The sequence below is a fragment of the Pteropus medius genome, unplaced genomic scaffold (genome assembly GCF_902729225.1).
Source record: "Pteropus medius unplaced genomic scaffold, Ma_sr-lr_union100, whole genome shotgun sequence".
NCBI classification, from domain to species: domain Eukaryota; kingdom Metazoa; phylum Chordata; class Mammalia; order Chiroptera; family Pteropodidae; genus Pteropus; species Pteropus medius.
Window position 1 is genome coordinate 1,259,348 of NW_024346824.1, and position 25,502 is coordinate 1,284,849.

The 25,502-nt window shown below is 53.0% G+C and overlaps 1 protein-coding gene across 7 annotated transcripts in view; it reads left to right on the forward strand.

Annotated features, from left to right (window-relative positions):
• The window catches only part of FOXO6 (forkhead box O6), a 113,909-nt gene that overhangs the window by 80,739 nt on the left and 7,668 nt on the right, over nt 1–25,502 (forward strand). The window contains exons 1-4 of one of the 7 annotated variants that reach the window (XM_039876715.1): nt 9,059–9,388; nt 11,444–11,507; nt 12,376–12,955; nt 24,284–24,413. In XM_039876715.1, the coding sequence (XP_039732649.1) occupies nt 11,459–11,507; nt 12,376–12,955; nt 24,284–24,413 (759 nt within the window). In that variant the 5' untranslated portion in view covers nt 9,059–9,388; nt 11,444–11,458. Of the gene's footprint in view, nt 1–9,058; nt 9,389–11,443; nt 11,508–11,552; nt 12,956–24,283; nt 24,414–25,502 lie in introns of those variants that run through there. The other 6 variants (XM_039876717.1, XM_039876716.1, XM_039876718.1 and 3 more) reach the window with 6 other exon arrangements.

The window sequence follows — 25,502 nt, forward strand, 5'->3', positions numbered from 1 at the left end:
GCCATTTAGCTTCCCGTGGTTTCAGTTACCCATGGTCAACCATGGCCCAAAAATATTAAGTGGAAATTTCCAGAAATAAACAATTTATAAGTTTTAAATTGTGCACTATTCTGAGTAGCATGGTGAAATCTCGAGCAGTCCTGCTCTGTCCAGCCCCGAATGTGAATCATCTTTTATCCAGTGTTTCCACACCGTATATGCTACCTACTCATTAGTCAGTAGCCATATCAGTTATGAGATCGACTGTCCTAGTATCACAGTGCTTTTGTTCAAGTCTCACTTATTTTACTTAATAATGGTCCCATAGCCCTTCACGTAACTTTTATTACAGTATGTTGTTATAAACGTTCTCTTTTCTTGTTAGTTATTATTGCTAATCTCTTATTGTGCCTAATTTATAAATTAAACTTTATCAGAGTTATGTATGTATAGGAAAAAACAGTACATATAGGGTTCAGTACTATCTACAGTTTTAGGTATCTACTGGGCATCTTGGAAAGTATCCTCCATGGATAAGGGGGGACTGCTGTAAGAGCTTATTGTAGTGTTGTTATTATTAGGCTGGAAACTGAGGGATCCCCTCTGTTCTGACCTACCTGCAGCAGCCACCAGCCCAGAAATGCTCCAGAGGCTCCAGGTGCGAGGGCAGATTCCACTTTAGGTAATCTAGCAACGTTTTTTTTTCCTTCCATGCTAACCCTTCCTAAGGCAATTCCACCAGGCTCCCTCCATTCAACCTCTGTGCCCCCAGAAGAGGCAGCACAACCCCACTGGGGACAGTCCTGGCCTGCCCTTGAGTGGAAGTCTGCTTCCCTGGAGCTCCTCCTCAGAGTCCAACTCTCTTCTTTGAGGCCACACAGAACACGTCTGATTCCTCGGCCCCGTGACTGTCCTTTGCTATTTGGAGACAGTGATCACGTTCCCTCTCCAAATAGCTTCTCCAGGAGGAACTAGTCCAGGTCCTTCAACTGTCCCTTCAGTGACATGGTTCATGGGGTCACAAAATACAGCCCCACTGGACTATGATGTCTGCAGTGTCCCTGAGTTATATAATGCTGTGGCCTCCTTCTGAGTCCTTTCCCCGCCCTCTTCTCTCTCTCTGGATATGTTCCTCCCTACCTACTTGCCTCTTGAGATGTGCATCTAGAATTCAACTCAGTCCCCTCTGCACAGATAGGGCAGCCCTATCTCCTCTGGCATTTGAGACCTGTGCTATTCCACTACAATGTGAGCCACATGTATAATTTGAAATTTTCTAGTAATCGCCTTAATAAAAGTAAAAAATAGGTAACATTAACTCAAAACTATATTTTATTTTTTTAACCCAATAAAGCTGAAATATGATCATTTCAACATATAATCACTATAAAAATCAGAGGATACCTTAAACACTTTTTTCCATACAACATCTTCAAAATCTGATGTGTTTTTATGCTTGTAGCACATTTTATTTGAGACTAACCACATTTCCAGTGCTCAGTAGCCACGTGGGACTAGTGGCTGTGGTATTGGACAATGTGAGGCAGTTCTAGATTTTACTTACATCAAAATGGTCTGAACTGGCTTGGGTACTGTGGCTGATACATCAGCCTGTTTCGGGAAAAAAAGAATAAACTAGTGCCTCAAGTTAAGGGCCTATGACTGTGAGCTCTGGGTCCTAGTCTTAGTTCTATCACTAGCTCACTACATATGTGACCATGGAGAGGTCACTGCCCCTCTCTGGGCATCAGTTTTCTCGCCTGACAAATATGAGGAGAGAGGAAAGAAAAGCACCAACTCTGTGCCAAAAACCACCTGGGGGTCTCTCTATGTGTTCTCTTATATATTTTCTAGGAAGTCCCCTGAGGGAGATTTTCTTATCTCTGTTACCCAGATGAGGAAACTGAAGCTCAGAGAGATCTGATCTCTTCACCACTCCCGGGGCTTTTGGATTCATCTTGCAGGCTGGCTGGTTGTTCCTGCCTTCCCGCCCACCACGGATGCCAGTGGGGCTCAGTTTCAGGCAGGCAGCCCCAAATCTTGCCCCCTTCTTTGTCATGACTTCTTCCCTAAGTAACAGACAAGGTCAGGTGATGGCAGTGTTTTGAGGTGTGTTTGCAGTAGGATGGAAATGCCTCCATCTGCTCAGGTGTCTGGTCTTTCTCCTCAGAGCTGTCTCGCAATGGTGGGTGGTTATATAGTCAGGTCCCGGACTCTCCCTGTGCTTGTTCCTGCTCCACCAGGATGTGTCAGAGTAAAACCCAGACATCCCATCGCCTGAGGCTTCCTCTCTTCATCTGTCACCTGTGTGACTTTGAGCAAATCACTTTATTTCACAGAATCTCTGTTTCTGAGTCTGGAATAGGGGAGGCTCTCCACTGTCCTCTGAATGGAGACATCATTCACAGATGACTACTCCTCTCTGGGAAGAACACAGGATGATGCGGCTGGAGGGGAGCTTGGTGGTCTGGGGTACCCCATCACTAAAACCGACCATCTTCGAAAATAAAACATGTGACTTCTATTGTGAATCTTTCTAAAGTATATTGCACCATTCCCTGTATTCCCCCCAAAAGGATAATTGACATGAATTCACACCTCCTTTTTCTTGATTCAGGATTATCATCAGAGATAGACATTGAAATATTAAAATAAAAATTGAGAGCACTAACTTTTGTCAAGTGCACACTATGTACCAGGTATCTTACAGTGATATCATCCAGTTCTTACACAACCCTGATTAAAGTTTGGATGTTATCCCCTTTCACAAATGTGGAAACTGAGGCTCAGAGCTGTTCAGAGACTCAGCAGGGCCTCATGCAGAGGGATTCAGTCCCTGCCCACCTCCATATTGCCTCTTAAGTGTCTTCAGGCTCCACTTAGAGGGCCCCTAACTAGGATTTCTTACATGAGCTTTAGGGGCTGGCCTTTCCCTTGCTGGAGGCTACTGGCAAATGGTAGGGGTAGCTGCTGACTCACTTTTTGGCCTGCACTGGTCTGAGAAAGTATATACTATAGCACATGCATTTAAGCTTCCCTTTCTTGACCTGTCTGTAACATTTGCACTACTAGTTCCTTCTTTAGCCATTCTCTTCTCTTGGCTTTCAAGAGTCCATCCTTTGTTAGCTCTCTGGCTTCTCCTTCCCAGAATTTTTTGTTGTCTACCCTTGCTCTGCTCCCCCTAATCTGCTGGTGTCCTTCAGCATCCCCCTTTTGCTCTCTGCTCTCTCTACATCTTGTTCCACATCATCCCCAGAGTCTTAGCCATTCCCACAGTTTCACTATCTCTGTGGCAAGGACTCCCAAATTCATATCTCCTGTCCACATTTCTTCCCAGAGCTCAGGGCTGTATATCAGTACCTGCCAAATACACGTATTCCCAGCTCAAATGGTTCACCTTTGTGAAGCCTCTCATATCCCCTTTCCCCACCCACCCTGACCCATTCAGGTCCTGTGCTGGGCCTGAGAAATTAGTGGGATAAAGACCTAGTGCTAGAGGACCTCACAGACTCGTAGTGGAAACATAATTACAGCAGAGAATGAGGAGAACAAGGAAAGTGTACCAGGAACAGAGGAGGAAGAACTGGTATATCCGCAGGGGTCCTGAAGGCTTCTCAGAGGAGGCAACAACTAAGCTGAGTTTTGAAGGAAGCTAGGCATTTATCAGGTATGTGAGGGTGGTGCTTTGGTTTTGTCTTCACCCTGCATGTGACTTACTTCCCACAACTCTGCTTCTTGCCCTCATCTACCTTTTATGTCAAGTCTACTTCCAAAAAAGGGGCTTTGGGTAGATTCTAATTTTCATAAAATTACATATACAATAACAATAGGACCATTAAATGAGGAAAAGGAGTGAGAGTTTTGTGATAAGATGGGAGAAGAGAATGAACCTTAAACCTAAACTGAAGATAGTTGCTGCAGTTGAATACAAGATTTACCTCTATGCTTCCCAGCAGGCAAAAGGGGCTGCACCTGCTGCACTGTGGGGGCAAAGGGCCTGTCCAGCCCCAACAGGAGAGCCATGCCCCATCCACTCCACACTTAACCCTGGTTTGTTCCCCGTGTTTATGGCTCTCTTGCGTATTGCGCTGGTCAGTATTTTTACTTGGTCTTTAATTCTGACTCATTTATGTAACTAAATTGGATGAAGAGACTGTGCAGCCAACAGTTTGGGAGTACCTACTCTGTGCCTTGTTTTACAACCATCGACTCTGAGATATTAACAGAGAAGCTGAGGTTCAGAGGCGTTACGTTTGATGCCACGTCTCCTGAGCCCAGAACTGTCTCTTCACAAGTTCAAGCCAGGAGGGTTCTCAGGATGAAATAGCTGAGAACAGGCAACCAGCCTGGGCATCCGATTTGTCACACTAAAGTCACAGAGCAACCTGGATACCTACAGATGTCCAGGTGGGAAGAACGGTTGTATGCCCTGGTTTGACTTGAGCATAGCCAATTTAATTTATGAGTTAAGACTGCTGAAAAAACAAAAGCTGTTAAAAGAAAGCACTTGTCAAGTGCCTGCCATGTGCTGGGAACTTCTGTTACTACATCTTCATCTGTGAAATGGGAATGACAATGAAATAATAGCAATCTCCCCAGGTTGATAAAGGATCAGTAAGAGCCATGGAATCACTTAGCATAGAGCTTGCACTTGATAGGCCATTGATAAATAATCTCATTATTATCTTTGTCATTATTATCATCCTTGTAATGGTCCAGCGAAGTAGGGATGGCCCACTTAGCCTAATGATTAAGGAACTGAGGCTCAGGAAGAAGTGGCCATGGTCACAGGATACTAACCCGGGCCTGCTGGGCTCCATTCCTGTGCTCCCTCCACATGGAAGTGGGGGAGGACAGGAGGTAAACTGAAGCCTCAGGACAAGTGTGCAGAAGAGCCAGGCTTGGAGAGAGTGTGTACAGCATTAGGTCCCTTTGTCAAGTGAGGGGGCCTCCGAAGGGCAGCTACAGAGAGAGCCTGGATATGCATGACTCTCCTGGGCCCTGCAGCTAGAGTTGCAGTTATGGTAGTGGGGCTATGCTCAGCCATGTGTAGCACCCAGAGGAGTGGTGGAGAAGCAGCTGCAATTCAAGCCGGGGCTGGACCCAGGTCCCAGGGCACTAGGCAGGGCCAGGCCACCCAAAGGGGCCATCTCGGCACCTGGGTGATGAAAGCTTAGGAGGGTGGGATGACATCATTTACATGGACCACATTTTTGGCTCGTCCTCACTTAGTCTAACCCAAGTATCAAATTGCTAGGATTAAAGTATAAAAGTTAAGTGTGTGGGCTGAGTGTGTTTCATAAAACAAGCTGCTTCCCTGTCAGCCACACTTGGCCGGGGCAATCTGTGCCACCCATATTTGGCATCACCCACCTGTGCAGGCAGCAACCAGGTGAGAGAAAGCAGTTGCCACAGTGAAAACACTGGCTTTAAGGTTGGAAAACTCTGGCTTAGATCCTAGCTCTGCAACCTGGAGAAAGTCATTTCACATCTCTGAGCCTCTGCTGCCCCGTCTGAAACAATCCCAAGCTTTCAGGGTTAATTAAGGATCAAGGGAGAACTACAGAATCACTTAGCATAGAGGCTGCACTTAGTAAGTGCTTGATAAATATTATTATTATATTTGCTATTATTATTATTATTATCCTCACAACAACCCTGTGTGGTTCCTTCAGCAGATATTCTCAGTTCCCCCATCTGCCAAATGGGAAACTGCTGACGACTGCAGAGTGGGGCTTTCAGGATGAAATGAGAGGGCGCACACAGCATGGCTCCTGGCACATGGGAGGCCTTCTGTAACTGTTAGCCTCCTCCTGGCACCTCAGTTGGGCTGGTTACTCTGATTATCCTAATTCACTAGGAGTCCATGGCCTCTCCTACCAGGATTTCTCATACTGTGGGGTCATGACAACAACTCAGGCTGAGGAGGTAGAGATGTCTGCCATGCACCCAGGGGACACAGGGCAAGGTTGAGCCAGAGAGAGAAATATTTATAATTCTTCAGTGGTTATACCAGTCCTTCTCTGCCATGTAATTTTTTTTCATTCTCATGCCAACTCTGGGGGTAGGTGTTGTGATCTCCATTTTGCAGATGGGGAAACTGAGGTAAATGACCAGTCCAGGGTCACACAGCAAGTCCTTGAATAGGGCTGGCACTTGCTGCTTTCATCCATAGCTACCTGCTGTCCAGTGCTGGGGCCATTGCTGCCAAGGGGAGAACAGCGAACCCAGGAGCAGTTTGGGGGAGAATTTAGGGGCTCGTCATAGACTCAAGCTCTATGGCTTGATGAAGTCTGCTGTCTCCATGGTCTGGTGGGCCTGAGGAGACCTGGCGAGGAGGAGGCAGCTGGAAGAAGAAAACTCCTAGAAACCTCACTCTCTTTTGGACTCCTCCTAACAGTCATGACTCTTTTAGAATTACAAACTACTTTAGTATTTTGCAAGGAGGTCTCAGGGCTCTGCGAACATCGGCCTCAGGTGGAACCTTCAAGATCATCTGCTCCAGGCCTTCTACTCATTTGACTGATCAGAAAACAGAGCCTCTGAGGGACGGAGACATGACTTAGCCAAGAGCAAGGCCAGTAGCGGGGCATTGCAGCCTCATGTTCCAATAGCACCACTGGATCAAGAAGATGACAGGCCGGAGTCAGGACAATCAGAGGAGAGGTCTCATGGGCAGGACAGGGCAGGGCAAAGCAGGGCATGGCAATGAGGCCATGGCGAGATGCTAAGTCTCCTTCTGCTGGGCACTGTTGTCAAGTCCTCACCTCATCTTTTCCCTTCAACATGCCTGTGTGATCAGGGTTGTTGTCCTTACTTTACACAGTAAGAAACAAGGCTCAGAGAAGTCTGAAGTCAAACAGCTTCTTAGTGAAGGAGGCAGAATTCAAACCTGGTCCTGCCTGCCTCCAAATCCTATATCATTTCCATTAGACCTCTTGTACTGTGTTGACTAGTGCCCCCCCACCCCCGCCGCCCGCCAAAGTCATGCTCTTCCTGGAACCTCAGAATGTGACCTTATTTAGAAATAAAGAATGTAGATGTGATTAGCTAAAATTAAGTCATACTGGAGTAGGGTGGGCCGCTAATCCTACATGGCTGGTGTCATTATAAGGGGAGAGACACAGAAAGGTGAATGCTATGTGAAGTTAGGGAGAAAAGACAGGGAAGACTACCTAGTAAAGATGGAGGCAGAGACTAGAATGATGCGTCTACAAAACAAAGAGCACCAAGGACTGCCTGAACCTAGGAAGAGGTGAGAGAGGATTTTCCCCTTGAGACTTCAAATAGAGCATGACTCTGCCAATGCTTTGGTTTCAGGCTGCTAGCCTCCAGGACTGTGAGAAAATAAATGCCTGTTGTTTAAAGCCACTTTGGTACTTTTTTTACAGCAGCCCTAGTAACTACTAGGAACTACTAGGTACTTCCTATAGTACTGAAAAAGGGGCGACGTACAGGCATCGTGGATCCCAGGTGTGGTTGTGCTGAAATTCAGAATATCAGAGCAAACTCAAGGTGAAGAAGGATGAAGGGAACATACATTTGTCTGACGTTTGCTGTATATTGTATGCATGTGATCTTCATTATTCCCCACAGGAAAGTATAGCCATTCCCATTTCACAGATAAGGAAAGTGAGGCTCAGTGAAGGGAGGGATTTGTTCCTAAGCTCATTTCCTCCTGCCTCTAGGTGCTCTGTAAAGAGCAAACCCAGACTCCAGTTTGAGTCCCAAAGAGGTAGGCTATCGCTTCCCTTCTCTGAGCCTCACTTTTCTCACCCAAAAAAGGCAATAATATTATCTGCCTCTCTGGAGTTTGTGAGAATAAAATGAGTTCATTCTGTCATTCAACAAATATTTATTGAAGATCTCTGTGTCAGCCCCTGCTCCATGTCCTGGAGTCATAGCAGTGAACAAGATGGGCAAAGTTCTTGCTCCTAAGGAGCCTGATTCTTCTGGCTAATGCCTGTTGGGTGCTCTGCAGGGGCTGATGCTTAGTAAGTGCTCAATAAAATTTATGGGGATAAGAATATAGGATTGAATTGGATGGCATGTGGAATGAGCTTGGTCTTTAAGAACAGCTCACTTCCACACTAATCCTCTATCATTGATTAGTAGTACAGCCCCTTGGCCCAGGAGAACACAAGGTCCTTTTGGCCTGGGACCCATATTCTTGGGTGCCCAGCAGTTGCCGGTCCAAGCTGCCTCCTCAAAGCCAGCAGAGCTCTCTGCTGCAGGCATGGACTGCAGAGTCAGCTGAAGGAGCCTTAGGTCTTATCATGAGGGTTCTCCCCCGCTGCGCTGTCCCCCTTAGCCACAGGGCCTCAGCTGAGCCCCACCCACTCCCTGACTCTGTCCCTGGGCCAGGCCTGAGCCTGCCCTGGAGGCTCTCCCAGCTGTCCTGATGTCCCCTCTGGCTTCTGCAGACGCTCCCCCTTTCCACTCCTGGAGTCCTTGTCTGGACACCAGTCCCTCCCCCTCCAGAGGCGTCCCCAGACATCACCTCGTGCTATTCTTTTTCCTGACAACTGTGGTATCAAATGTCAACCAGGCTCTGCTCAGCATGGGCAGGTGGGGGTGGGGGGTGGTTCTTGATAACTATGTGGTTTAGGGGAGGGTCCTCTGGAGCCCCCAAGGCTAAGAATGGCTGGCTGTGGTCTGGCTCTTTTCCCAACCCACTGTGCTTCTTGAGCAAACCTCTTCCTCCCCAGACCTTGGGTTCTCTAAGCCATCAAGGAGAGGCCGCTGTCTCTGGCTTCACTTGTTATGAGGATCTGGGGACACAGGCAAAACCTTTTGGGGACTGGGAAAATGCGGGGCAAGTGGCAGTGGCTTCCAGGTGGGCTCTGGAAGGGGGTTCTTGGGGTTCTGAGCAGCTATTCCCATCAGACCTTAGAAAATCTCGTCCTTCTGTCCTCACTTGCCCTGACTGAGCCGGGACAGCTGGCACTGAGTGCTGGGGAAGCGGGCTCTGGCGGGCCCTGACAGCTCAGCAGTGGCAGCAGCGGAGGTGGCAGTGGCCGCAATGGCAGGGGCTATTCTGAGATCTGGGAGGGGCTGAGGAGCTGAGACTGGAGGAGGGGAAGCAGCTAGGGAGGAGACAGTCCTGTAAGGGTGAGGGGAGTGTCACTGTGGCCTGGGGAGGGGCTGTCTGCTGATGGCAGTGTGTTAGAACTGTGGTGTATGCTCCTCACTGGGAGGGGATGGACCAGTTGAGGGACTGAGGCATGCACTGGGGGTGTTTGGGTGTCTGTGCTCAAGCTCTGTGATTCAACTATGAGCTGAGTGGTAAAGCACGTGTCTGTAAGTGTGTGAGCAAGCAAGTATGCCTGTATTGGAAGTCAAGTGTGTTTGTCCTGCAAAGTGTGAGCAGAAGTAAACGTGCCGCGTGTGGAAGTGGAGGAATGCAAAGGTAAGCAAGTGGGGGCTTGTTTGTGAACAGGAATGAATGTGGGAGTGGTAGGGAGGGTACATGGGAGATTGAGAGCAAGCATGGGGGAGGGGAGGGGAATGTGAGAGACCTGGGGTCAAGAACCACAGGAAGGTTTGGGTCTGTGCAATATGGATGCATGTGGAAGGGACATATGCAAGTATATGTGTAAGTGAGTCAGTGTGTGTGAGTGGGTGTGAATGTATGAATGGTGAGAGCAGGTGAGACAGTGTGCGTTGGGACAAGTAGGAAGGGAAGATCTGTGGGAGCAACACCAACAGTAATAAAACAGCAAGACTTTACTGAGCACTTACTCTGAGCCTGGTGCTGACATTCATGATTTTATTAAATTCTTCAAATATCCTATGAAGTCGGTGCTATAACAAAACTCATTTACAGATTAGGAAATAGAGGCTTTGAGTAGTTAAGCAACTTACCCATACTCTTAATCACTATGTTATACTGCCTCATAATGAATGTGTGAGCAGGGGTCAAGTCATGAGTAAAGAAGAATGAGCGTCAGTGTGTGGCATGAGTGTGAGTTGGAGAGGGGGTGTGAGTTGGGGAGGGGGCTGAGAGTGCCAGATGTGAGCCACAGAAGAGAGTCCAGGCAGCAGATGTGGACACTGGGTGGGGCAGGGCCTGAGCAGAGTCTGAGTCAGCCTGAGTCAGGGCGTCTCTGCCAACCTGGCTTTCCAGCCCTGCAGTGGCAGCCTGTGCCAGGGCCCCCAGCTAAGAATCCTCCCAGCTCTGGTATGGCCCCCAGCAAGCCTCCATCTCACAGAGCAGGCTGGGCCAGGGATGAAGACCAGCAGGAGGTTTGCCTGGCCACCAGGGTACCTGAGAGGGCAGCCCCCATTGTGGGATCCCCAGGCAGTAAAGGCATATGAGAATTGTAGGAGGGGGTTCAGCAGTGATTTCAGATCCCTTGTGACTCTAAACAGAACCACCTGGAGTGTGTGTGCATGTATGCAGAGGAGTGTAGGGGGCAGCCAATGGTTCCCATGCCTACCCTTGCCTATGGGATGTGACTCAGGTAAATGCCATGCCAGGCATTTACAAGTTGAGCCTGTTCCCACCTGGGGGTGGGGGTGATGAAGCCCTGCCCCACCCTCATCCTTGGCCCTACTCCTTGGGACCTAAGCTGGAAGGAAGGAATTTTTGAGAGAGGTTGTCTCCCATGGCCTGGGGCCAGTCCTCTCACTGTCCAGAGAACTCTGCAAGTTGCTGTCTCCAGGAGTGTGGTACTGACTGATGAGCTTGGGATTCTAGTCTTGGCTATTCCATCTGGGCGAGTCATCTCCCTGATTTGGGTCTCAGTTTCCTGATTGGCAAAAGAGAAATATCCTAAAGGGACATAAGGCATTGTTGGCAGAGCAGCAAATGGTATAAGCAAGCAAGGAAGAGAGACAGGTGTTGGAAGCTGGGGTTAGAGAAGGTGCTGAGGATAAGTTGACATTTGAGCCGAGGTTTGAGAAATGAGAGATTCTCTGATGAGGGCCCGGAAGAAGAGAAAGGGTGTTCTAGGCAGAGGAGATACCTGAGCAAAGGCTAGCAGGTGGTATGATGGCTAGAAACCCAGCCTAGGGATGAAGTCACAGGCTGCCCAACTTCTTAGTCAGCCTCTTCCTTCTGAGGCCATATGATGATCTGATTAACATCTGACTCCTCCACTAGTCTATGCAGTAGGGACCCCATCTGTCTCTGTTGCTGCTCTTGCCATAGTGGCCCAAACAGTGTATGGTGCATCAAAGGTGCTCATTAAATATCTCTTAAAATGAATGAAAAGCCTCTCCGAATACAGGATGAACTTTGGGGCAAGAACTTATTCCAACAACCCTCCCAAGAAATCTAAAACAGTGGTTTGCAAAGTGTGATCCTGGGTGCCTCTCCTGGGAACTTGTTAGAAATGCAAAATCTCCAGCCTCAAGCTAGGCTTACCCTGTGGGGTCCAGTAATATGTTTTCACAAGCTCTTCAAGTTGATTCTGCTACACATTAAACTTTAAGAACCAAGGCTCTAAAATTATGTCCACAGGTACCCTAAGAGCCCATGAAGATGGAGAAGCTAGAATCATGGCAAAGCTTGGCCCAGGACCCAGGTATGCCTGACCCTTTCTCTTTCCCCAGCCCAATCTAAGGCACAAAGGCGAGCTCTATCATCCTCCCCATCAGGTTTCTGAGACGTGGAAACGCCAAGGGTCTAGAGTCAGGGGGCGGGGCATTCCTCCTGGGAGTAGAAGGTGGGGCCAAGTGTCTGAGCCCCGCCCCACCCCCGTTGCCCCGGGAAACCCCGGGTTGTAACAATAACCCGCTGACGCGCTTCTGGGAGGGATCCTGCCGAGTCCGTGGGCGGGACGGCCCTGCTGAGGACCAATGAAAGCGCTCGGGCCCCGCCCCCGCGCCTCCTCCCCCAGCGCTGATCAGGGGGCGGGGTCGTGCCCGCCGTTCCTCCCCTGCTCTGTAGGCGGCGCTATTGCTTGCAGGGGCTGCGCTGGGGTCGCCGGAGCCGCGCGCCTCGCACCCCCACCCACGGCCAGCGGGCGGGGCACCGGGAAGGCAGAGGATTCCACGGCCAAGAGCGGGCACGCCCCGCCTCCTCCCGCGCCGGGCCCGCCCCGTCCCCGTCCCCCACCCATCCCGAGGTGCAGCCGGCGCTGAGCGCGGCAGGCGCGGGAGCTGGCGTTGGAGCCGGAGCGGCGGCGGCGGCATTCACGGGGCGGCGGCAGCACGGGCTCCGGCACGGGCTCGGGCTCCGGCATGGTGCCATCCGGCCTCGTACCGGGAGAGCGGGGCCCGCGCGCGCGGCCGGCGCCGGGGGAGCGGCGGCAGGGACGGTGGCGGTGGTGGCTGCAGGCGCAGGCAGGCGGCAGGTGCTAGAAGCGGAGCTGGGCGAGGTGTGTGCCCGTTGGGCTCCGGGGCTGCCGCCCCCTCACTGTCCCCATCTTTCCCTCCCTTTGGGCTTTCCAGCGAGTCCAGCCCCCTGTCTCCGCGTCCCGGCCCATGGCTTCCCGCGGTTGAGCCGGCGCCGCCAGGGACCCCTCCCGCGGGCCTCCCCGGGACGTGCAGATCCCGGAGCCGCCCGCCCACCCTCCGCGGAGCCTCCCTCCCCTCCTCGCCCGAGCCGGGCGGGACCATGGCTGCGAAGCTGCGAGCGCATCAGGTGGACGTGGACCCGGACTTCGCGCCGCAGAGCCGGCCGCGCTCGTGTACCTGGCCCCTGCCGCAGCCCGACTTGGCCGGCGATGAGGACGGAGCGCTGGGCTCAGGGGTGGCCGAGGGCGTCGAGGACTGTGGGCCGGAGCGCCGGGCGACGGCCCCGGCGATGGCCCCAGCGCCGCCGTTGGGCGCGGAGGTCGGACCGCTGCGGAAAGCCAAGAGCTCCAGGCGGAACGCGTGGGGCAACCTGTCCTACGCCGACCTCATCACCAAAGCCATCGAGAGCGCCCCGGACAAGCGGCTCACGCTCTCGCAGATCTACGACTGGATGGTCCGTTACGTGCCCTACTTCAAGGATAAAGGCGACAGCAACAGCTCGGCCGGCTGGAAGGTGGGGTCGTCCGGCAGGAGAGGGGGCTGGGCTCGCAGGCTGGGGCTTCCAAGGGTTGCTCCATGCGTCTGGGCTCCAGGCGGCCGGCGGGAGGGAGGCCCCCCGGGCACCCCCAGGGGTCACAGAGTGTGTGCCTAGGGCGTGGGGCCAGCCAGCAGACAGGAGAGGGCGTGCTGGGAGCAGCTTTGTGCATGCTGTGGATGAGGGGTGGGAGGTCTAGTGGGGTGACAAGGGACTGTCACTTTGAAGCACCCCTGAGGGACACCCCATCCGACCCTTGGGGGCATCTCAGAGGAATGCATTCCCAGGCCTTGGACATTGGGGAGCCTCCTCTTACCCCCAAGAGTGTGCTTTGGGTTACTCTCGTTTTATCTTGCCCACTAGGGCACCCTCTTTAAAGCTGGCATAATGACTTTGGCCAGTGGCTTCTTTCCCCCCAAATCTTTCCCACTGCTCTGCCTGGAGCTGGCCCCAGGGCAAGAAGTGCGACCCTGGGTCCACAATTCTTTCTATGGTGTCAGGAGTTCACCCTAGGGCACCAGCTAGTCTAGGGTCAGGTGAATAGTCAAGTGACCTGGGATCTGAATTGTCCATGGGGAAGCTGCTGTCCCTCCCCGCTTTGCCTAGATCAGCATGGTGGGCTGGTGATGACCCCTGCTGGTGTGAGGGCAGGGTATTGAGGTTTGGGGAATCTGTCCCTGCCTACCCCAGGCTGTCTATCTTCTACACCCTGGTTTTTAGAGCCTTGATGCATTTGGGGGTGGCAGGAGGGGCAGGGACACCCCAGGAAAGCCTCAGTGCCAGCCAGTGGAAAGGGGGGAGCCATCTTGGGAGGGAACAGGGGCTTGACTGGATTGTGGCCTCCAGACCCTTTTCTGGCCATCTTTCTGGGGAGTAGAAATAGTTGATGCCTTTGGAGGAGAGGACGTTGAGGGTGGAGGGCTGTGCCTAGGGCCTGTGAGCTGTCAGGCTCCCTTTCAGAGAGGGAGCCTCTGCCGGGGAGGCATACCTAAATGGAAGGAGGGGGCTGTGCTTGTTGGTGGCTGCAGACAGGGTCAGAGGAGGAGATGTGCCAGGGTCAGTGGAGAAGAGGAGATTTGTTGGCATGGACAGCTCTAGATGCTCAGTGGTTGCATTTTAGGGGTCATGGGTACTCTGACCTGGGAGCCCATGACTCTCAGGCCACTGTGGGGTGGGTGCAAAGGCTAGAGGAGCAGACATAAGTCTTCTTCCCCAGCCTTTCCAGTCTCTTTGGGCTCAACTCCCTCTGGGACACTTACTCCTCTCAAGTGAGTCCTGCCCTTGGGCTTTGCTCCCCCCTCCCTTCCTGCTCCCCCCATGTACTGTCCCAGCTTTCTCTTCTCCCTGTAGATATATTTCCTGTCCCGAAAGGCATGGAGTTCCAATGCCTCTTACTGGAAGCCTTCCCTAACCCTTTTTAGCTAGCTTAGGACTCCCTCTTCTCTGGCCCTCTCCCTGACTGTCATAGGTCTTAGTCTTTTGTGTCCTGTCTCATTTCCCTTCCCCATCCCTGCCTTTGGGAGACAGTGGCAGCGTTGGAGCAATCTCTGTGCCCATAGTGCCCAGCATGGAGCATGGCACCAAGGAGCAACCAGTGCATGTCTGCTGAAAGAGCAAAGAAATGGGTGGATGGTGCAGAAGATGCTGAGGCCAGGGAGAGTGCCATGGGCTAGAACACCAGAAGGGCTTCCTGCAGGATGTGGAACTCTTTCTGAGCTTGATGGATTATGGATGTTGGGGGAAGATGGCAAGAGGGGACATGAGGCTGGAAGCTGGGAGAGAACTGCAGTTCATTGAGGGTCTCAGGGCCAAGCCCTGCGCTAGGCACCTTCAGGCATCTGTGCCAGGTGTCTCCTTGAATGCTCTCAGCCATCCCTAAGGTGGGTTTTACTGTCACCATTTACAGAGCTAGGCACTGAGGCGCAAAGTGGAGGAGTGAACTGTCCAAGGTCACACAGTTAGTAGAGGGAAAGCTGGACTCTAATCTAGGTGTCTCTCCCTCCAAGACACCACAGAGCCTCTGAAATAGTGTTCTGCTGGCACTGGGTATGGGATAGAGATACTGATGGCTTTTAAACAGGGGCAGGTCTAAATCCTAGAATGTGATTGGGAATGTGCTTTGAAATAATTTAGTCCCACGAGTTCATTTCTCAGACTGAGACTGAGGCTCAGGAAGAGGATGGGACTCTTCTCAGGCCATCAGTAAGCAGCAGGCCCTGGAAGATGGCCCAGGTCTCCCGCTTGCCCATTGGATGTGATTTCCACTGCACCAAGCTGTTGGGGACACAGTGATTCTCCCTGCTCCTGGGCTCAGGAAGGAAGGAGCTCTGGAAGTCTCATCCTGGGCTGGGGCATTAGAGAGGGAGCCTTAGGCCTGGGCTCCTGACTTAGACCCTGGCAGAGACCATCCAGGCACCAGAGGCGGGCTGTTCAGAGGGGCCTCTGGCCTTTCTCATCTCATCCCTTGGTGGCTGTCCTTCTACCCTCCATTCCCATTGAGCTCCACTGGGAGCCTCCTTCCCCCTCTCATTCCTGCCCTCCCACTGCCTGTTGCCCCATTCCCAGTCAGTACCTTCAGGGGCCTGCTGTGGAGGGGCCATCCCCAACTCTCAGCCAACCTCTAGTTAGCAGGGGTTGTTGGTATACCTCAGGAGCCAGGGCCCTGGCTAGGGCCATTGTTCTTGCCTCCTTCCCCTCCCCCACATAAATGTTGCACTTGGACCCCTGGGGTGTACTAAATCCTGTGTTAGATGGAGTAGGGGACCAAAGGGGAAGGCATTGGACCTGCCTTCAGTTGGAATCAGGGCTCTGCCAGTTCCTAACCAGGCCCTGTGTGTTATAGGCAGAAAGGGTGAGGGGTGGGGGTAGGGGTGTGGGGAAGGCAGGTTAGATCCCCTGGGGAGCTGGGCATTCTCTCACAGAGAAGGTGACACTTGATCTGGGCTACCTTCATTGGGGTGTAGAATTTGGGAGAGGCTTCCAGGGGACATTGACTGCATACGCAAAGGTAGAATTGGACATGTCGGGTCTAGAAGATGGTTGGGTGTGCCAGGTCAGAGCTCAGGGCTTCCAGGGATCACAGGGAAGTGGCATGGGAAAGGCAGAGTGGGACAGATTGGAAAAGGCTGATGTGCTTAGCCTTTGCCCGGTGGTCCCACCTGTGATGAAGGGAGGTAGTCCAGCAAATTGGAGGAGGCAAGATCAGCAGCAGGTGCAGGACACCTACCAGGCTGAAGCCTGAAGGAATTGCTGGGCTTGGTGCTGGGAACTCCACCAAAGAGGCTGGTATTGCTCCTCTGAGGGTGGAGTGTCTCCAGGCCTGGGATGAGGGCTTGGACAGGAGATCCCCCTCTCTCTGAAGTGTCAGAAGTTTGGATATATGACATGCAGGTAGAGCCTCCAACTTCCTCTCAGATGCTCCCGCCCCACTTTCTCTAGTGATGGACTCCAAGAAGCCTTCCAGGCTGCTCTAGGTGCTGGCGCTCCTTCCACTTAGCACCCCTGGAGTTGTTCTGCCTGCTTCTCTGTTTCCTGGCTGCCAGCTCCCCTGGGAGCTCCTACGCCAGGCCTGGGTTCCTCCCATTGCTGTCCCCCAGGCTTGATGGGGGAGGTGCACAGTGGATGGGGACTTCCCTTCTCCGTCAGGGCCTGGAGCAGCCTGGCTGTTGAGGGGTGCTATCAGGAGGAGTGATGCTACCCCCATCTGGCCCAGGCTGGCCAGTAGGTCCTAGGTGAGGTGGGGGCTAGAAAGAGGGACTGATCTGAGTGGCCAGGAAGAAGGTCCTGCTACAGCTGTGCTGAGTATTGGTTGTGAGTGCAGGAGGCGCCCCCTTCTTTCCTCCTTCAAGCCTGCTCCAGCAGGGCTCCCTCCTCCTTTGTCCTTCCGGGATCCCCAGCCCTAAGGGCTGGTGGGGGTGTGGGAGGAGGCTCTGTGAGCTCGGGTTGGGGGTGTCCTCAACACCCCCCTTCCCGCACTGCACGAGCAGGGGGGTGCTGGCAGCTGCCCGCCTCCTGGGCACGAGCCCGTGCCAGCCGCTCCTGGCACAGTTGCTGGCACGCCCGGCAGACTCCCACGGCCACCTGCTCACACCCACCCACGAGCGCTGGCGCTGCGGGCCCTTCCGGCTTCCCAGGCCTCCCGGCGCCCCTCCCCCGCACTCTGGAGCCCCCACCCCAGTCCTCTGCTCCCTGCCGGCCCCCTCGCTCTTGCCCGCCCACAGCCCACGACTCTGGCCCCCTCCCCCCTGCAACTTGGGGAGCTCGGGAGGCCCCTGGGGTAGCCGTCTCAGCCGTGGGTTGGGGAGGGTTGGGGAGGTTGGGACCGGGAAGCAGACAGACAGACCGACAGACAGGGTGAGGGCCCCCGCCTGCCACCTGGCGCCGCTCCAGCGGGACGATGGCGGGCAGCGCCGTGCCAGGCGGTAATTGCAGACAGACTAATTTAAAGAGATGAGACGGTTATTTTTAACTCGTGTTAAGGTAATGAACGGCGCAGGGGGTTTGCGGGTTCGAAAGTTCAGCGCCCCCCAGCCCCCACTTTCTGCAGTTTGAGGCCCCCCCCCCCATACCCTCAAGATTTCAGCTTCAGGACTGACTAGAGTGGGGTCTCTGCCAGAGAGGGAGGAGGAAGGCTGAAACGGCCAGAAAAGAGACACCCACAAGCTAAGCGTGCATCCCATCAAATCCTGGTCACCATTCTTCCAGGCTGGTATTAGGATCCCTGTTTCCCATATGGAGAAGTGACTTGCCCTGGAGTCACATTTCTAGGAACTGGCAGGCCTGGGACTTGAACCCCCTTGTGACCCTAAAACTCAAGCTGTTCCTAGCCATTGGGGCTGGAAGGAATGGCTTGTGTTTAGATGTTTAAAGAGCACAATCTTGTTCCTGGCAGGCCACCTTCTCCTGTCTTTGAGCGGCGGTTTGATATGCAGTCTTTGGGGCTGTGGAAGCCCCTCTATCTGTGCCTTGTGAGGAGTGAGGGGTGGCTGTGGACTGTGTGTTTGGATGCGAGCCTCTGGGATATGGGTGCAGCAGCTATAACAGGGGGAGACCCTCCTCACTTCACTGTCTCTTTACCTAGTGGCCCACTCACCAGTACCACCACCCTATTGTAGCCTATGGGGGTGGGTACCTGGGAAACAGGTACACATTGGTGTTCAGCCCTTCCACATCCAAATTAGACTTCAGGTCTCTAGGGGAAGGGGGCAGTCACAGCGCCCAGCACTGCCTTCCTTGCCTCCTTCCCCAGCTCAATCCCTTCTCACATACTTCCAGTGACTGAGAGCTCATGACCTCTGGACTGCCACTCTATTGCTAGCTGGGTTTTGAGGTTAGGACTTCCTTCTTTCTGCTGTGGCCCATCTCCCTGGAACATCACTCTGGGTGTTCTAGTTTATTCCTTTGGGGTCAGTTGGAATTGTGGAATTGGAAGTGGGTGAGGGGCGGACAGAGCACCTGTGAGTGAGCCTGACCCAACATGTATGAGCTGGAGCAAAGCTCTCTCCCATTCTGGTCCTCAGTATTCTCATCAGTGTCCAAAGGGCCTTAACTTGGTCTCTGGTCCTTTCAGGGCTGCGGCTGACAAACCATCTGGTTCTAAGAGCCATGTGGGGTTAGTTGGGACAGAGAGCACAAAGTACTGATAAGACTTCTCAGGGCGGAAGCATGTGAGTATAGGTGCAGATGGACTCGAACTTGGGACTTCTGTTTGGAGCTGCCTACCCTGCCCTGGCAGTACCCAGGTGGCAAACATACTCTGGGCACGATGAAGGGAGTACTCATGGCAGCCCCAGCCGGTCCCCAGAGCAGGCAGATGGGGGATACAGGATGCTGAGTGGGCATTAGCTGAGGCTCTGGGGCCTGGATAGGGTGCTCAGGGGGACAGCTGGATCTGGAGCACCCCCATCCTCCTGGCACCCTGGTTACCATGGAAATCAACTTCTGTTTGGGAGGGTTTGGCTGTTTGCTGCCTCTCCCCACCCCCCAACCCATATGTGGAAGTGGGAGGGGGGCCAGGTGGCATGTGGGGGAGGGGCCTCCCACATCCTTCCCCCAGGGCCTCCCTCTTTGCAGAGAAACCTTTCTGGTCTCTAAGGGGGATGCCTCTTGTGGGAAGGGGAACAAGAATTAAGAGAATTAATGCCTGGGTGCTAGGCAGCCAGTTGGGCACTTCGCATAAATTTTCTCATTTCATCTTTCCTGGGTCCTGCCAGGTACATGTTTATAGCCCCATTTTGCAGTTGAAGAAATGGAGGCCCAGAAAGATGAAGTTACTTGGCCAAGGCAGGATAGCTGGGACGAGGCTGAGCCTGGATTTAGATGCAGACCTATTTCTACCATGTTCCACCATCTTCCAGGGCAGTTGCAGTCAGCCCCACACACCAGTCAGTCCTCCTGCCCCAAGAATCACTCATGCTCCAGAACCCTTTGGGACTTCTCAGTTCCCAGACCCACACTGCTCTGTTTTGACCCCTGGGCCCCCTGCTGGCCTTGTCCATGCCCTGCCCTCTCTCTCTCTTTCCCTGCTGCCTCTGATCTCAGGCTGCCTTCTCACTGCCACCTTTACAATTGACACTGGAGTTCTCAACCCACACCCACTGCCATTGTTGCATACTCACCAAGGAAGCTATTGACTCTCATGAACCTGATCCCTTGGGACACCCCTCAGAAACTAGGCGGGGTGCTTGAACAAAGACTTACTTCCCAGGTGATTCTGAACCCACGGCATCTGCCTGAGAATTTCTGCCTTAAATCCTTAGTTGCTGGCAAATCTGGCTGATGATCGGAGCCACCAAGAAGCTTTTAGTGAATATAGGTATCGAGTCCCCATCTTAGACCCTCTATATCAAACTCTCATCTATATTTTAACAGGTTTGTTTGGTAATGGGGTCAGATTCTGAACCAATGCCTACATAGTAACTTCTTGGGCTTCTGCTTGCCCCTCAGTTCTGCTCCCGGTGTGGACCAGCTTCTTCTCCAAGCAGGCTGCCTGGATTGAGCCCACTCCTCACTCAATTTTTGAGTCCTCCAGAGAATTGAACCCCTTGCAGTCAGCTCCAAGAAACTAACCCCCACCCATCCCCCACATATTCGCCCATCCTTCCTTGATATCTTAGGAATCACGCTGTATAGAATATGGAAGGAGAGAATGGGCTGATGTGCTCAGCCACTGAGAGCTTTTGGCTGCAGGATGGAGGGGAAATGTCAGTGTAAATACTCAGAATGGTGAGGAACCTGAAGTTGCAGCCCCTGCTCTCTGATAGCTCCCCATATGGTGGAGGAGACAAGAGCATGTGTATAGCACAATGCTGTTCCTATAGGATCCAATCCTGGGGCCTTAGCATGACACTCAAGGCCTTGGCCACCTGGCCCCAGTCTACTACTCCAGCCACATCACTCAGCACTCCAGTCTTCTGTCCCTCGCTTTAATCGCACCGAACCATTCCAGCTCAGGATTCACCCCTCATATGCCTTTCATGTAATTCTCACAGCAACCTCATGAAGCTGGTGCCATTACTGTCCCTATTTTGCAGATGAGAAAACTAAGGCTAAGAGAAATAAAATGGCTTTCACAATATCCTACTGTCAATGACAGAAATGAAACTCCCCAGGGCTAATTCTTCCCTAGCCCAGTGCTCTGGCCAGGCCATTCCAAGCTGACCGTGCTCCCCTTATCCCCACTCCTATCATTGTCTCTTCTCCCCTTGCAGTTTGGCCCTGAGGCTTCTAGCCTGGTGGATGGCTCTGGGGTCCCTAGTTTTCTCAGACAGCGAGCTCCCTGACAAGCCTGGTGTTGTCCTCTACCCCATGATGTCTACCTCCTCCATCTGTAGGCCCTAAGGCTGATAACAGCTTCCTCCATTCACTTTAATTTGGGTCCACTGTGCAGTGCTGCTCAGAGGAACTGTTCGACTGTCTGACCTTGAGGTACCCTCAGGTCAAGCTGGGGAGAGAAGATTAGGACTCCTGATTTCAATTCAGGGTAAAGACTGCTCAGGGTTGTGATGGAAGGCCAGATAATGAGCTATGGATATTTGGACATTGGGTAGAAAAAAAAAAACAGATAAAGGAGGTCAAACCCTCAGCATTCTTTAGGAGTCCCACAGGGTCTGGTGGGGTTGGCCAGAGCCCACTAGAACTGGAGCTTCCAAGGCCGGAGAAGCAAGCAGTAGCCTCAGGTGTTGAATGCCAAGCTGAGGAGCTGGCATTCCAAGCTGTAGAGAATGGGGTATGACCCAGGCAGAAAGATCACTTGAGGGTAGTGTAGAGGATGGAGTGGGAGGACTGGCTCAGGTGCCCAGTGTGGGCCTGGTACTGGGGTCCAGGAGAGAATTGAGCCTGTGAGAGAGTAGAGGCCTGCAGAGTCCAAGGTGCCAGGGCTGAGGGATCATGTAGCACCCTTCGGTGCCTTGAGGATCTTGGAGGTGAGAGAGGGGTATGGTTAGGAGTCTTGGAGGCAAGCAGGGAGGAGCTGATCCTAGCTCTGCCACTCACCTGCTGTGTGGACTTGGGCAACTGAGCCTCAGTTTCCTCCTCTACAAAACAATAATAACAGAGCTTATGCCCAAGCTTTGTTGTGAGAATTATAGGAGAGATACATGTACAGTGCCCAAGAAATCTTAGCAAATATCACTAGTGTTATTCATTGCTCTGAAAAGGGAAAGGAACTACCTCCCTGTTACTGTGTAGAGTGGGAGTCCCTGGGCCTTATCTCTGAGAGACACTGGTGTGTGTGAAGGGGTTAGGGAGGAGGAGGGGTCCTTCCTCAAATGCCTGAAGTATCAGATATTCAAGATGTCTGAGCTCTGTCCTGTCCTTAGGTTGACCCACTGCTTTCTAGCCCACAGAGCCTCTCCCATGGCCTTGGGAGGCAAGCAGGCAGGGTTTAGGCTCTGTATTTTTACAGATGAAGGCAATGATTTGCTCAAGGTCACCCTTGAACCCAGGGCTGGCTGCCCTTGGATACCAGCTCCTCTTTGCCCACTGGGAGGCTGTGTGACCTTGGGCATGGCCCTTCCTTCTCTGGCTTTGAGTCCTATCTAGAAATCCTGATTCCCCTCCCCCGATACTCTGGGAAGCTGTGATGCCTTCTCCACCCCTTCTCTCCCCTCCCCCTGTCCTCAGCTGGCCTTGCCTCCTCTGTAACCTGAGCTGGGGCTGTGGGGGAAGGGGCTTACCCTCTGCCAGAGGCACCTGCCAGCTGAGCAGATGTGAGGGGATGGAGGCCCCTCCCCAGGAGATGGCAGGCTCTTAGCCCAGCAAGTCTGGAGCAGGCAGTACTCAGCACACCCAGCCCTGCCCTCTGGCCTCTGCACCCAGGGCTTACCTTGAGCACTTGTTCATTTTTCAGCAGACATTCATGCTCCACCATGTCCTATAAGGACCTCTCAGCATCCAGAAGACAGATGGCAGATGAAGGCTGGTGCCCTATCTGGGTGGGCTGCCCTGGGCTCCTGGAGCCCCTTGGCATGGGCGCAGAGGGCCAAGGGCAGCCCCTGGGGGAGAGGCCAGTATCTGTGAGGGTGGCCATACCCCTGAGAGAGCAGATGGTTCTTTTGGCACCATGCCCACTCTTCTTCTTTTCCCCCCAGGAGCAAGCCTGCAGGGCTGGGGCACAGCTGCCAGGCCCTCCCAAGAGCCTGGCCCAGGGCAGGGCTGGGTGAGGTCACCGCAGCTGCTCCCAGGGCCTGAGCAGGGGTGTGGGGAGGCTCTGGTGCAGAGAGAGGGAGGGGGCTCAGACTGAGGAGAGACGCAGAAGCCCTGAGTGGCTTTGCACTTAGGGATCCCCTTTAATCCTGGATGAGGGAGGAAAGTCTGTGGAAGAGTTGCTGAGCCAGTGCGGACAGCACCCTCACTCGGCCCCTACCTCAGGCCCATTCTGGAGCTTCTGCCTGGCCCAGGCTCTTCCCTAGAGGCATTTCAGGGAGGCGTGAATTCTGCACTATCACTTAACACCCTGTGACCTCTGGCAAGCCAGTTTGTCTCTTGGAGCCTCAGTTTCTCATCTGTAAAATTGGCACAATAAACCCACTCAGAGGGTTGTCGCAAAGACTCAGTAAGATTTAATTGTTGAGTGCCAGCACAGTCCATGGCGTGGTGAATGTTAAGTAAGTGGTCATTTCTTTCTTTCCTCACTTTGTGAATCCTTCCTAGGACCAGGAAGTGCTGAGGAAGAATAAGGAGGTGGCAGAGGCAGCAGGAACAGGAGGGAAACCAGGAGGGAGGAGAAGCCTGGAGGTCTGGCCGGGGATTTTGTTGAAAGAAACTGTACAGAATGGTCAGGCCTGAGTGGTTCATGGCCGCTGAGGGCTCCATCCTGTGTGTGACCTACTGTGAGCCAGGGACTGTCCACAAAGTTCAACTGGGGAGGCAGGCCCATACACAGTTATACTCTGGTTTGCAGTTAGATTTCTGCAGTAGCACTGAGGTGGGAACAGAAGGGACCAGGGAGAAGCCACTGAGCTAGCCCTGATGGAGCAGCAAGAACTAGTTGAGCTGAGAGAGAAGGAAGGGCAAAGGGAACAGAACATGCAAAGGCATGGAGATATGAAACATCCAGAGTGGCTGAAGCCCCACATGGGTTTACGGGAATGCAAGTGATGAGCCCGGAGAGCAGCGGAGGGCTCTTAAGTAGCAGTCCAGAGTCGGACTCAAGTCCTTGGGTGATGAGAAGTCATGTGGGAGTAAGTTTGGATTTCTGCTGCTGGTTTGTTTGCCACCCAGGCTAGGTATGTGGGCACTACTGTCTCTGGGGAAGTGGGGGGGGGGGGATATTAGAACCTATCCCTTGACTTCATGCTATGCTTTGGACATTGAGGCCCTCCTGGCCCCTGCTGCCTTCTTCTGTTCCACTGCTCACCCCAAGCTCACTCACCTGTTGACACCTGTGGCCCTGATGCCCCCACCTGCCCTCCTACCCCTCCTCTACTACAAACCCTAGTACCAAGGATTTGCACATGGCCTCAGGCCTCTCTGGTCATCCAGGTCACCTCTTCTGCCAGGAAGCCTGCTTGGACTGGGCACACCAGGTTCACCCAGGTAGCACTGCAAGTAACCCCTAGAGTCGGTGGCTCTGTGTAAGACAGATGTGTGTTCTGGGGCCAGACTGGGGCCAGTGAGGTGAGGGGTAAGAGGTGAGACAGGGGCTCTGAGATTGGGAGGGGATGAGATTCTTGACATGTGGAATCTCATCCAGGTCCCAGCTCTCCCCCATGGATGTCGGGATTGTTACCTTCCTTTCAGGGGAGGCTTAAGGTCACTTGGATGAAGTTTGGATTTAAACCTTGCCCTTGCCCTTCCTTCATGCAGGAAGGGAGAGAAGGAAGGAGGGAGAGAGGAAATGGGAGTCATGGAGGGGATCAGAGCACTCACTCAGCCCCACAGATGGTCTCTGCTCAGGAAGGCACTGAGGAAGGAGCTGGACAATCATCCCTATCAGGTAGATAGGCTTAGTTTCCTGAGGGAGGGGCTGGGGTGAACCTCTGATAGTGATGGAACCTGGGGAGGCATCTGTGTCTGGTGTTTGGCTTAGATGTATGGACATAAGACCTGGGACTGAACTGGGAGGGTCCTAGAATTTCCCAGGTGCCAGGGAAGCCAGGAGGTAGCACAGGGTTTATAGTGGGTAAGCATACAAGCCTTGGATCTTCTGTCTCTGATAAAAGCCAAGACACCTGGGTTTGAACCAAGGCAGGGATGTAGGCAGCAGGGCAGTGTCCCCTACCACATTGGGGGTATATGGGTGGGAAGAGCCCTGGTTTTGGAATCTTAACAGCCCTGAAACCCAGACCTGGCTCCATCACTTCCCAGCTTCATGGCCCACCTGAGCCTCAGTTTCCCCCATCTGTAAAATAGTTCCTCTTTCCAGCTAATCCGGATTAAAAGAAGAAATGTATGTAAAGAACCTAGCATGGGTCTGGCATGGGGTAGGTGCTGCCCTTCTCCAGCCTCGGTATTTGAAGCACGTGCCAGTGGTGTGCTAGAGCCAGTTTGCACTGCCTCATGGGAGCCAATCGTGCACACTTCTTTCTGATTCTGCACTCAGTGATCACGTCATGCTGGCAGCTTAAAATTGGCTACGATGGGAATATCCATGCCACAGAAATCAGTAACAGTTACAAATCAAATCAGATGGGATCTTTTCCCTCCTGGAGAGCTGGAGGAAATCCATGCTGTGGGCTCTCTTTAGCCCTAAGAGGGATCAAAACAGGAGGTGGGGCAATGGTGGCGTGCTGGCTGAGCCAAGCAACCTAGAACTCAAAGTCTTTGGGCCCTTTTGGGGCTTGGAAGATTGCACATAGTCAGAGTGCGAGGCAGCCCTCTGTAGACAGGGAACAGGAAATGGTGGGACCCTTCTTCTTTCCCCCTCCTCCTTCCCGCTTTCTTTCTCTAGAGATCTGGCAGGCTCTGGCTGAAGAGGTAAGATTGGATGAGGTTGAGCTATCAGAGAATGAAGCTGTGCTGGAAGGAGAAATGAGGTTGTACTGGAAGATAAACGAGGTTGTACTGTCGGGGAATGAGGTGGTAC